This window comes from Colobus angolensis, unplaced genomic scaffold (genome assembly GCF_000951035.1).
Source record: "Colobus angolensis palliatus isolate OR3802 unplaced genomic scaffold, Cang.pa_1.0 Scaffold60, whole genome shotgun sequence".
Classification (NCBI taxonomy): Eukaryota; Metazoa; Chordata; class Mammalia; order Primates; family Cercopithecidae; genus Colobus; species Colobus angolensis.
Genome location: NW_012119599.1, coordinates 4,386,169 through 4,398,205, shown reverse-complemented (window position 1 = coordinate 4,398,205; position 12,037 = coordinate 4,386,169). Strand labels below are relative to the sequence as shown.

Here is a 12,037-nt window from a genome sequence, read left to right as displayed (position 1 = left end):
TTCTAAACTCTAAGGGTTAGCATGATGTGGGCAGACAAGGAAACAGAGGCACGGGTAGGGAAAGACTTTGCTCCTAGGAGGGAAGCTGGGATTCCTGTAAGACCCCCGCCTCCCCAGCATGGCTTCCCGTCGCCTTGGAGCCCTTCTTATGGAGACATTCCCTGGCACTCTCTTCCATGGCAGCACCTAAATGGGTAACTGGGGACCCTCTCAGTGTCCTCGTTTAACTCTTGCTTTCTCTGTCACACCTAAAGTGCCCTTGATTTTGTCTCTCATGTTCTCTCCTGTGCAGGCAAGGCTGCTGGGGCACTCCAGCACTATGGGCAGGGCGGGGGCTGGTGAGGGTGGCAGAGAGGCTATGGTGGCCTAGGGAAGTGGGAGACCTAGGGTTACGCAAGGTCAGGGGTGTGGAGACACAGAAATTGAAGCAACCAGTTACTCTCAGCAGCATGAGAGCCAGCAGGGGCCCCAGCACTCACTGTTGCCTAAAGTCTCATGCCAAGCAACCCACCCTGCATCCTTGACCTTCCTCCTACTGGCTTTGGCGTGATGGCTCTGGATGCCCCATGTGTCATCGTGCCCCGAGGCTGCAGTGCAGGGCACAGCCTAGGGGTGGGACTCACCTTTCGTATTGCAGTTCTCAGTCACCTGCAGGGGCCCAATTTCCTGCGTCCCATTGAGCAGATTGCAACCTGGCTGGGGCATGCATCCCTGGACTCTCAGATTGGAGAAGATGCCTCCTGCAGAAAGGGGGAGTGAGGGAGAGTCAGTGATGCTGCCTTGAGGACCACTCAACCCTCAGAGGCAGGCATAGCTCCAGGAAGCCAGACCCACCCTCCTCTGGGTCTCATGCCTCGCCTCAGCTCACCCTCACTCCCCAGAGATGAAGATCTCAGTCCCCAAACCTTCCCGTTCAGTCCCCTCAGGGACCCCGATGTCCCAGGCTTACCTCCCCTGAGCCTGAGGAGGCCATTATAACAGTGCGTGGTCCCCTTGGGGCACATCTCTTCTGTTGTCCCCTCCGGACAGCCTTCCATAGACAAGCAGACTGGGCACCTCAAGGATCCTGGCTCTAGGGAAGTGACAGAGTGAGGGGGCACTTGAGAGGACACTGGATTTGATCAGATACCTTCTCTGCACCCCACTTTTGCTGGCCTCAGGAGTCAACCTGCTCAGTCTTCCCAAAGGGGCCTTCTGCAGCTCCCATCATGAGATCTGGATGTGGGAAAATAAAGAAATGTAACCTATGAAAGAGGAAGGGAGAGAGAACAGGAGGTCTGGATAGAGGCACCAGGACTGGGTACAGAAAGTGGTCTTGGCTGGGCGTGGTGGGTCTCGCCTGTAATCCCAGCACTATGGGAGGCCAAGGCAGGCGGATCACGAGGTCAGGAGTTTAAGACCAGCCTGACCAACATAGTAAAACCCTGACTCTACTAAAAATACAAAAATTAGCCGGGCGTGGTGGCTGGCGCCTCTAGTCCCAGCTACTTGGGAGGCTGATGCAGGAGAATCGCTTGAACCCAGGAATCGGAGGTTGCAGTGAGCCAAGATTACACCGCTGCACTCCAGCCTGGTCAACACAGCGAGACTATGAGAAAAAAAGAAAGAAAAAAGAAAAGAAAGCAGAAAGACAAAGAAAGAAAGAAAGAGAGAGAGAGAGGAAGGAAGGAAAGAAAGAAAGAAAGAAAAAGAAAGAAGAGAAAGAGAGAGAGAAAGAAGGAAGGAAGAAAGAAAGGTTCTTGGTGGGAAGTTGGGTGGAGGAGGGGTCTGCTGAGGCCTCATATAGACTCAGACATGGTCAGGTCTGAACCTTTCAACAAAGTCTGGCCTTCCGAGGGGAGACACAGAAGCAGACTCATTGGTCAAGGGAAGGAGGGGATGTCCGGAACGAGCCAGTGCCTTCACCTGCAAGGGCTGCTAAACCTCCAGGAACAGGAAACTTCTGTATCCACAAGCTATTCCAATAAAAGAAGTGCAAAACATCTCCCCAGACTCTCTATAATACCAGACAAGGAAAGTGGAAAGTTACAATTCAGTCTCCTTTAGGAAGAGGAAATAGCAAAAAACCTGCAGGAGAACTTCTTGAACGAAACGCAACAGAATTTAAAAAAAAAAAACAAAAAAAAAACTGAATGCAGGATGACCCAGTTAATGGTGATTTCATATCAGAAACCCGTCCTGTTTGCTCTTAGAAGAGGAGAGGTGCGGCGAGTCCTGGGTGGCAGAGGTGGGTGGGAGGGATCAGGAGTGAGTGGAGAGGGATGGAAAGGGAGCGGGGTGAGGCAGTGGCCAGGAAGCAGTCAGGGGAGGGATGGAGCGAGCAAGGGGCAGTACAGCGAGCGAGGGTGGGAGGGACTCCATAACAGCCCCTCTGCGCTCACCAGAACCCCTCCTGGCAGCCCCTCCCACTCCTGCAGCCCTCCCACAGGCACCTGCTGGGGGCTGTGGGGTCCAAAGCGGGGCAGTGGTAACTAGGTTGTTGCAGAAGTCCTTATGACGGCACACATAGGTGTAGGAGAGCACGGAGAGGCCGGGGCCCATTCGGTGCTCAGTGACGCGGGGCTCCTGGTCCTTGGCCTCCGTGCAGCCCTTGGAGAGCACCATGCTCACTTGGGATCCTGGACCAAGAGAGGGAGGCAAGCGAGGACAGAGGTCAGGTTTCCAGGGTCCTGGAGGGAGACGCTGCTACATTGCATAGCTGAGAGGCTATAAAGAGGATCACTGGGACCCTAGGGGTCGCTCCTCCCGGAGGGGTGGCTCCCAAGTCACTGCACAGGGATTGAGGGACTGAGGGAACAGGGCGGGGTCTCTGCACCCCAGGGCCTTCTCACCACTCTCAATGAGCACCATGGTGTCCTGGCACCCCAAGCCGCTGTCACAGCTGATCTCCTTAGGGGTCCAGTGCAGGGGCAACTGGGACACATTCCACACGCTGTGACCTGTCCCAAACTGGCAGAGCAGCGCCTGCACTCCTGGAGTGGCAAGAGCAAATCCATCTCAGCAGGGTTCCCTTGCCCGGCCTCCAGGGAGGTCCCCTCTAGGCTAGGGTCATCACTCACCTGGCAGTGGGTAGGTGACCCCCAGGAGGGCCAGCAGTAACACCGGGCTCATGACCCGTCTGTGGCTAAAAATCTCTTTCTGCTTTTTCACCAGGAAACAAGTCCTTTATACCAGCCCTTAAGCAGCCAGCCCAGGAAAGGGTGGGAGGAGAGGGCCTTGCTAAATGGAGGCCTGGGCCCCACCCCAAGTCTCGAGTGCCCCACCGGCCTATCAGGGACCCCTTTCTTCCTCAGACCTTCGGGTCCAGGCCCCCAGCCTGTCCTCCCTCAGTTGGAGGGTCCAGGACCCCCAGCCCCTCAGCCACTCCTCCTTCAGACCCAGAGGTTCAGACCCAGTGGTCCAGACCCCCAGCCCCTCCTCCCTCAGACCCAGGAGTCCAGGCCCCCAGTCCCTCTTCCCTCAGACCCAGGAGTCCAGGACCCCAGTCCCTCCTCCCTCAGACCCAGGAGTCCAGACCCCCAGCCCCTCTTCCCTCAGACCCAGGAGTCCAGGCCCCCAGCCCCTCCTGCCTCAGAGCCAGGAGTCCCGATCCCCAGGCCCTCCACAATTAGAGACTGTGGCATCTTCACCCTAGGGTGCCCCTGGTCCAGACTGCCAGCGCTCTTTCCTCCTGAGGCCAGCTATGTGGATCGCCACCCCCACCCTGTTGCTCCAGTAGTTTGGGAAGGCAGTTTCCTCATTTCTCATGGGCTCCCTGGCCACCTCTGTACCCCAGATGGGGAAATGACCCAACTACCTGTGGGGACGCTGTGCAGTGGCCATTGGCTTGTCCCCATGTCTTCTGGCCTAGTTTCTGCCCTCCACTGGCTTCCCACTTCTCTGTTCTTTCTCTTTGCTTCCCATATTGCTTTTCTTTTGATTCTCCTTTTCATGTTTTTCTCTCATGTTTTCTCTTCTATTCTCTACCCTCACAGTACAACATAGTCCTGTACAACATTTCCTACCGTCAGGAAAGTCCCCAATTTCCCACCATCAGGAAAGACTTGGCCAGAGGTGGAGTGGAGACTGAATATCTATGAAAGAATTAGGATATATTTGAAAAATGCAACATCTATTTGCTGGAAGCCAATGGGACAGCAGTGGTGTGCTGAAAAACTTACAGAAAAACAATACCCACAAATTCTGCCTCGTAGTGTTGACCTATTTCTCTGGTGTAAATACTCATAGCATGTCTGATTTTAAGCTACCAACAGTTTACCAACCGGGCTGATGAAATCCCTAGCTATTTAACCATTGGTCTTTCCAGGGCTGTACAAATCAGCTGTAACACACTAGGGAGGAGGAAGACAGGAAGGAACCAGGGTTATCTGTCAGTGACTGCAGAGGGATGTTGGGGTGTCTGTGATGGACAGAGGAGAAACAGAAGAGGGAAGGAGAGAGCAGGAATAGCAGAGAAAGAGAAATGGATGTGACTTGCAATTATATGTTTATTTTTGATATCTCTACAAATTTTATCTTTATTTGTCTTTGCAAAGTTTATTGCAAGTTTAATATTTGCCACACAGACAGGGAAGTATTTGTTGGATCTCCTGCTATGTCTCCACCACCTACACGGCATATAGTACATGCCCAATAATTATTTTTTTTTTCTGGAAACAGAGTCTTGCTCTCACCTATGCTGGAGTACAGTGGTGCAATCATAGTTCACTGCAGCTCCCTACAGCCTCCATCTCCTGGACTCAAGCAACCCTCCCAACTCAGCCTCCCCAGTACTTGGGACTACAGGTGCGCACCACCATGTCTGGCTAATTTATGTATTTTTTGTAGAGATACGGTCTCATTATGTTCCCCAGGCTGGTCTTGAACTCCTGGGCTCAGGTTATCCTCCCTCCTTGGCCTCCCAAAGTGCTGGAAGTAGAAGCATGAGCCACCAAGCCCCAGCCTCAATAAATATTGAATGAATGAATGAATGAATGAAAAGGGGAAGACAAGAGCAGAGCCCTCACTCCCTTTGTACAAGTTGTGCACCCTAGCAATCTTGCCCCCTCCCCAGCAATTCACATTGTCATTGTGTGAATGGTGCCCTGGAATTGTGCATGGCCTAAAGCAATGTCCCTGATGGAAGAGGGAAGGGAAGGGTGGGCAAAGAGGCAAACAGAGTCACAGGTACTCAATTCAATGTGTTACTTTAACATACATGTGGTCAGCAATCATATGAAAAAAGCTCAACATCACTGATCGTTAGAGAAATACAAATCAAAACCACAATGAAATACAGCCTCACACCAGTCGGAATGACTATTATTAAAAAGTCAAAAAGTTACGCATGCTGGGAGAAAAAGGAACACTTAGACATTGTTGCTGGAAGTGTATATTAGTTCATCCACTGTGGAAGACAGTGTGGCAATTCCTCAAAGACCTAAAAACAGAAATACCACTTGACTGAGCAATCTCATTAATGGGTATATACCCAAAGGAATATAAATCATTCTATTATAAAGATGCGTGCATATGTATGTTCATTGCACCACTATTCACAATAGCAAAGACATGGAATCAATAGAAATGCCCATCAATGGCAGATTGGATAAAGAGAATGTGGTACACATACACCACGGAATACTATGCAGCCATAAAAAAGAATGAGATAATATACTTGGCAGGAACACGAATGGAGCTGGAGGCCATTGTCCTTTTCTGACTAACACAGCCACAGAAAACCAAATACCACATGTCCTCACTTATAAGTGGAAGCTAAATGATGAGAACACATGGACACATAGAGGGGAACAACACACACTGAAGCCTATCAGAGGGTGGAAGGTGGGAGGAGGAGGAGGAGGGAGAGGATCAGGAAAAGTAACTACTGGGTACTAGGCTTAATACCTGAGGGATGAAATAATCTGTACAACAAACCCCCATGACACAAGTTTGCCTATATATTAATAACAAACCTGCACACGTACTTCTGAAGTAAAATAAAAGTTAAATTTTAAAGAAAGTCTTGCTTTAATCAACAAATGTTTACTGAGGCTGGAATATATGCTAGACACCATCCTAGTGGCTGGGGATACAGAGAAGCAAAGAAGAAGGAGGCCGCTGCTTTTTGTCAAGCTCACAGCCTATGAAGGGGCAGACTCTAAACCAACACAGAAGCATGAAAAATATTAGGTGGTTCAGGGTGCTGGGTAGAGAGTGAAAACCTGGTGAGGTGAAAGTAGACAACTGAACTGGCTGCTTTGGCTAGTAGGAAATCAGTGAGGGCCTTCCTAAGGAGGTGGCATTTAGCTGTGAGCAGAATGGGGGAAAAAAAAGAGCCAGCCCTGGAAGGACATGCAGAAAGAGCATTCCAGGCAGGGGAGGAGCAGGTGCAAAGGCCATGAGGTGAGATCCACCTTGGTTTAGGTAAGAATTAGAAAGAGATGCCAGGCCTGGGCATGGTGGCTCACACCTGTAATCCCAGCACTTTGTGAGGCTGAGGTGGGTGGATTACTTGAGCTCAGAAGCTCAAGACCAGCCTAGGCAACATGGTGAAACCCCATCTCTACCAAAAATACAAAAAAATTAGTGAGGCATAGTGGCATGTGTCTGTAGTCCCAGCTACTCAGGAGGCTGAGGTGAGAGGATCACTTGAACCTGGGAGTCAGAGGTTGCAATGAGCCAAAATCGTACCACTGCGCTCCAGCCTGGGCAACATGGCAAAACCCATCTCAAAAAAAAAAAAATGCTAGGTGCGGTGGTGCACACCTGTAGTCCCAGCTACTCAGGAGTCTGAGATGGGAGGATCACCTGAGTCCAGGAGATCAAGGTTACAGTAAGCTGAAATCGCACCACTGCACTCTAGCCAGCAAGGAGCAAGACCCTGTCAAAAGAAAAAAAAGAAAAGAGATAAGAAAAGAAAAGAAGGAAGAAAGGACAAAAAGAGAGAAAGGGAGAGGGGGAGGAAGGAGGGAGAGGGGAAGGAGGGAGGAAGGAAGGGAGGGAGGAAGGGAGGGAGGGAGGGAGGGAGGGAGGGAGGAGAGGAGAGGAGAGGAGAGGAAGAAAGAAAGAGAAAGAAGAAAGAAAGAAAGGAAGAAAGAGGGCAGGTGGTGGCTGAACTGTAGTGGGTGAGAGGGAGGGTGACACAGAGTTACAGGAGACTGGAACAGAAAAGTCTGATCAGGCTGCTTGGCTCAACTCTCCTGCTTCTGTCTGTGTGACCTTTGGCCATTCACTCTCCTCTCTGAACTTCCTTGTGCTCTTCTGTAAACCGACACCATGGTCAACTGCACCCGATGGGTTGTGGTAAATATTAAGAGCCTTGTACCACTCAAAGTATGTTCTCAGCAAACAATGAACAGGGTGACCACTATGAACTCTGACTGCTTCAGGCCGTTGTCTGAGCGCTCATTCAGGCACGGCCACAACAGTGAGAGCGAGCCTATGTTTAAAATTTATTTTTTTAAATTATGTATTCAGGAGGTCCATTTGCAGGTTTATTACATGAGTATATTGCATCGTGCTGGATCCTCTACTGAACTCGAAACTCAAATAGTGAGCATAGCGTCCAATAAGTCGATTTTCAACCCTTGGCTTCCTCCTTCCCTCCCGCCTTTTGGAGGTCCCCATGTCTATTATTACCATTTTTATGTCCATGAGTATCTAAGGTATAGCTCCCACTTAAAAGTGAGAACATGCAGTATTTGAGTTTCTGTTTCTGCATTAATTCACTTAGGATTATGTCCTCCAGCTGCATTCATGTTGCTGCAAAGAGCATGATTTTATTTTATTTTTATGGCTGCATAGGACCCCATGGTATATCTGCACCACATTTTCTTTATCCAATCTACCAGTGATGGATATTTCAGTGGATTCCATGGCTTTGCTGCTGTGAATAGTGCTGTCATAAACATATAAGTGCAGGTATCTTTTGATAAAACAATTTCTTGTTCTTTGGGTAGATTTCTAGGAGTGGGATTGCTGGGTCGAATGATAGTTCTACTTTTAGTTCTTTGAGAAAGAGAGATCCCATTAACCGTCCAATTTTATTGGTGAAGAGACTGAGCCCTAGAGGAGCTAAACAACTGCTGGGCGCGATGGATCACGCCTGTGATCCCAGCACTTTGGGAGGCCGAGGCGGGCAGATCACGAGGTCAGGAGATTGAGACCATCCTGGCTAACACGGTGAAACCCCGTCTCTACTAGAAAATACAAAAAAATTAGCCAGCGTGGTGGCGGGCGCCTGTAGTCCCAGCTACTCGAGAAGTCAAGGCAGGAGAATGGCGTGAACCCGGGAGGCAAAGCTTGCAGTGAGCCAAGATAGCGCCACTGCACTCTACCCTGGGTGACAGAGCGAGACTCCGTCTCAACATAACAAAAAAAAAAAATTACAAAAATTAGCCTGGTGTAGTGGCAGGCACCTGTAGTTCCCAACTACTCCAGAGGCTGAGACAGGAGAATCACTTGAACCCAAGAAGCAGAGGTTGCAGTGAGCCAAGATCATGCCACTGCACTCCAACCTGGGCGGCAGAGCAAGACTCCGTCTCAAAAAAAAAAAAAGAAAAAAAAATTTCAAACCTGCAGAAAAGCTGCAAGGACAGTACAGTATTCCCTTCACTGGATTACACCCACTCTTCACATTTTACTGTATTTGTTTATGCACACACGACGCATGCTTTTAAAATATTCTTAAATTTTAAAAACAAGGAGTAGACATTGTAACTATCACCACTAAGTGCTTCAGCAAGAACCTTCTTAAGATTATTCTTAAGGGGACTGGGCACGGTGACTTAGGCCTGTAATCCCAGCACTTTGGAAGGATCACTTGGGGTCAGGAGTTCAAGACCAGCCTGGTCAACATGGTGAAACCCCATCTCTACTAAAAATATAAAAATTAACTGGACATGGTGACACACAACTGTAATCCCAGCTACTTAGGAGGCTGAGGCAGGAGAATCACTTGAAGCTGGCGGTGGAGGTTGCAGCAGTGAACCGAGATCACACCACTGCACTCCAGCCTCGGTGACAGAGCCAGGCTCTATCGCAAAAAAAAAAAAAAAAGTATAGATTATTCTTTTTTTCTTTCTCTCTTCTTTTTACATGGAGTTTCGCTCTCTCACCCAGACTGGAGTGAAGTGGCATGATCTCTCCTCACTGCAACCTCTGCCCCCTGGGTTCAAGCAATTCTCCTGTCCTAGCCTCCCGAATAGCTGGGATTACAGGCACCTGCCACCTCGCCAAGCTAATTTTTGTATTTACGGTACAGACAGAGTCTCACCATGTTGACCAGGCTTGTGCTGAGCTCTTGACCTCAGGTGATCCACCTGCCTCCGCCTCCCAACGTGCTGGGATTACAGGTGTGAGACACCACACCCAGTCAGGTCTGTAAAAATCTTTAAGTGTAACTTTTCATTAAGTGCCGTAGATCCCTCCTCTTTATAACATAAAGTCCTATAAGCTGAATGCAGATCAGTTTGCCATAGCAATAATTTGTCTTTGCTGGAACATGCTGGGCGCTTGGCAGATGAGGAGGCTGGAAGTGAAACCTTCAGATTACTGATGAGCGTCCTCGGCAGGCTGCACTGGAGGGGAAGAGTGCAGGTTGTTTATAAGGCCTGACTCGTGGCCCTGGCCATCATTTCCTGGCTTTGTGACTCCAGCTTTACTTCTCCTTCCCAGGGCTCAGTTTTCCTCTCCTTGAATGGGATGAATGGAAGCAGTTCTGGGTGCTGAACTGCCTGGGTGTAAAGGCTTCTTGTAATGGGCAGAGGAGTGGAGAGGAGGGCAGCAGGGGAGCTGGACCAAAAGCATCATGTGATTTGCCATGATCACGGAGAATTTTCTGAAAGTAGCTTGGGCATGATGTGTGCAAGGAGACAGAGGGTCTCGTGGTGGGGAATAGGACATTCACATGGCCTCCATGGCTTACCTCACAGAGCACTTGTTAATTAACCAAGAATTTGACAAACAGGCATTAAAGACCTTCTGAATGTGACACACGACACCCAGCTAGAAGAACATTGCCAAAAATCATTAAAACTACTCTAATCATAAAGTCAGAGTCAGACACATCCAAGTGGTGGAAGACTTTACAAAAAAAAAAAAAGTGAACCATTCACTTTCAATGACATTAAAGAAAATGAAAGGTAGTTGGGGAGCACTCCTAGATTAAAGGGGAGTCCAGAGATGAGATGTAAACCAAAAGGTGTCTGAGACAGGTCTCCATCAGCTTAGAAACTTAGTTTGCCAAGGTTAAGGACATAGAAAAAACCATGCAATCATAGAAACAGACTGTGGTCTGCGCCCTTTTCCAAAGATAATTTTGAGGAATTCAATATTTAGAGTGGAAAAGCTGGCTGGAGGTGAAAGAAGGAGGGTGTGAAAGAAGGATCACCTGAAGTGAGGAGTTCAAGACCAGCCTGACCAACACGGTGAAACCCCGTCTCTACTAAAAATACAAAAATTAGCCAGGCATGGTGGCGTGTGCCTGTAATCCCAGCTACTCAGCTGAGGCAGGAGAATAGCTTGAACCCGGGAGGTGGAGGTTGCAGGGAGCCGAGACTGTGCCATTGCACTCTAGCCTGGGTGACAGAGTGAGACTCCATCTCAAAAATAAAACAAAAGATCTTTACAGGCTTTCGTGTACTGACCAGAGGGGCAAAAATGAATGAAAGGATTACAACATGAGGTTGGCATTGCTGTGCACCTATATCCTTGAGTGCTGGTGGCCCTGTGGATTAGATCAACAATTTGGAAGCCAATTTGACATTAGACCAACAAAGTCCTTTGACCTGGAGTTTCATTTTGGCAAAAAATAGTAATAAATAAATAAATAAAATCCCTAAAAAGCATAAAGAGAAAGGAAGTTGTGCTATTTGGAAATTGTGGGCTTTGAGTAAAGAGGCTGCTATTCTAGACCTGCTATCGTTTCACTATGACCTGAACAATTTACTTCCTCTTTTTAGCCTTCCAACTCTTCCTGCAAAATAAGGCAGGGTTTTCAATCTCTTCACCACACAGGAAAAGGAAATAGAAAAAGAAATAAATAAAGCCCACTCCAGGAGCAGTGGCTCACGCCTGCCATCCCAACATTCTGGGAGGCCAAGGCAGGCAGATCGCTTGAGCTCAGGAGTTCGTGGCCAGCCTGGGCAACATGGAGAAACCCCCTCTCTACCAAAAATACAAAAAAGTAACCAGGCCTGGTGGTGCACACCTGTAGTCCCAGGTACTCGGGAGGCTGAGGTGGAATGATCTCTTGAGCCTGGGAAGTGGAGGTTGCAATGAGCCAAAATTGCATCACTGCACTTCAGCCTGAATGACGGAGCAAGACCCCCTCTCAAAAAAGACAAACAAAGAAATAGACAAAGCACAGTGCTGGCAGTGCTGTGGAACTAACATCTTAGGGTTGGTGGAGAGAGTGGACTTAGCACTTGTGGAAAGAGCCATATTTCCTCGGGGCCACAAGGCCACATATGCCCCGTGAAGACTGACCAGGGAGTGTTTGATTTTTTCTTTTTTTAAAATTACTGTCACTTGCAACAGATTTTTAAATCTTGTAACCTGGTTACACAAATACCATGGGGAAAAAGCCTTAGTTCCTGTAAGAGGAAATCAGGCTTGACTAGCCTTGTATTGGCTTTGAAGAAGTAAAATCAGGGGTTGATAAATTTGCATAGCGTAAATATCAAAGGTCAAAAGTAAACAATAGGCGGTAGAGGGAATACTCCAAATTATAAAAGAACAAACTGTTTAAGCTTGTTCTGAGGTCAGCAACATCCTCCTTTATTGCTAAACCTGCCAGGAGCTCACCAGTTAGTTTTGCATCCTTTGACACTGAGGGCCACTTCTTTTCCTGGAATAATCTCTGTGAGGTAAATATACATTTTTAAAAATTTTGTTGGGGGGGCGGAGCAAGATAGCCGAATAGGAACAGCTCCAGTCTCCAACTCCCAGCGCGAGCGACACAGAAGACCGGTGATTTCTGCATTTTCAACTGAGGTACTAGGGTCATCTCACTAGGGAGTGCCGGCCAATCGAGAGCTGAAGCAGGGCGAGGCAT

The 12,037-nt window shown here is 48.7% G+C and overlaps 1 protein-coding gene across 1 annotated transcript in view; it reads right to left on the bottom strand.

Moving 5' to 3' along the window:
• Window positions 1-3,161, bottom strand: part of CD177 (CD177 molecule) — a 9,503-nt gene extending 6,342 nt beyond the window's left edge. The window contains exons 1-5 of the mRNA XM_011963130.1: window positions 3,060-3,161; window positions 2,832-2,972; window positions 2,433-2,618; window positions 950-1,072; window positions 624-740 (exon numbers count right to left, since the gene is read on the bottom strand). Of these exons, the coding sequence (XP_011818520.1) occupies window positions 624-740; window positions 950-1,072; window positions 2,433-2,618; window positions 2,832-2,972; window positions 3,060-3,111 (619 nt within the window). The 5' untranslated portion in view covers window positions 3,112-3,161. The remainder of the gene's footprint in view (window positions 1-623; window positions 741-949; window positions 1,073-2,432; window positions 2,619-2,831; window positions 2,973-3,059) is intronic.
• Between the last annotated feature and the right edge of the window lie 8,876 nt (window positions 3,162-12,037).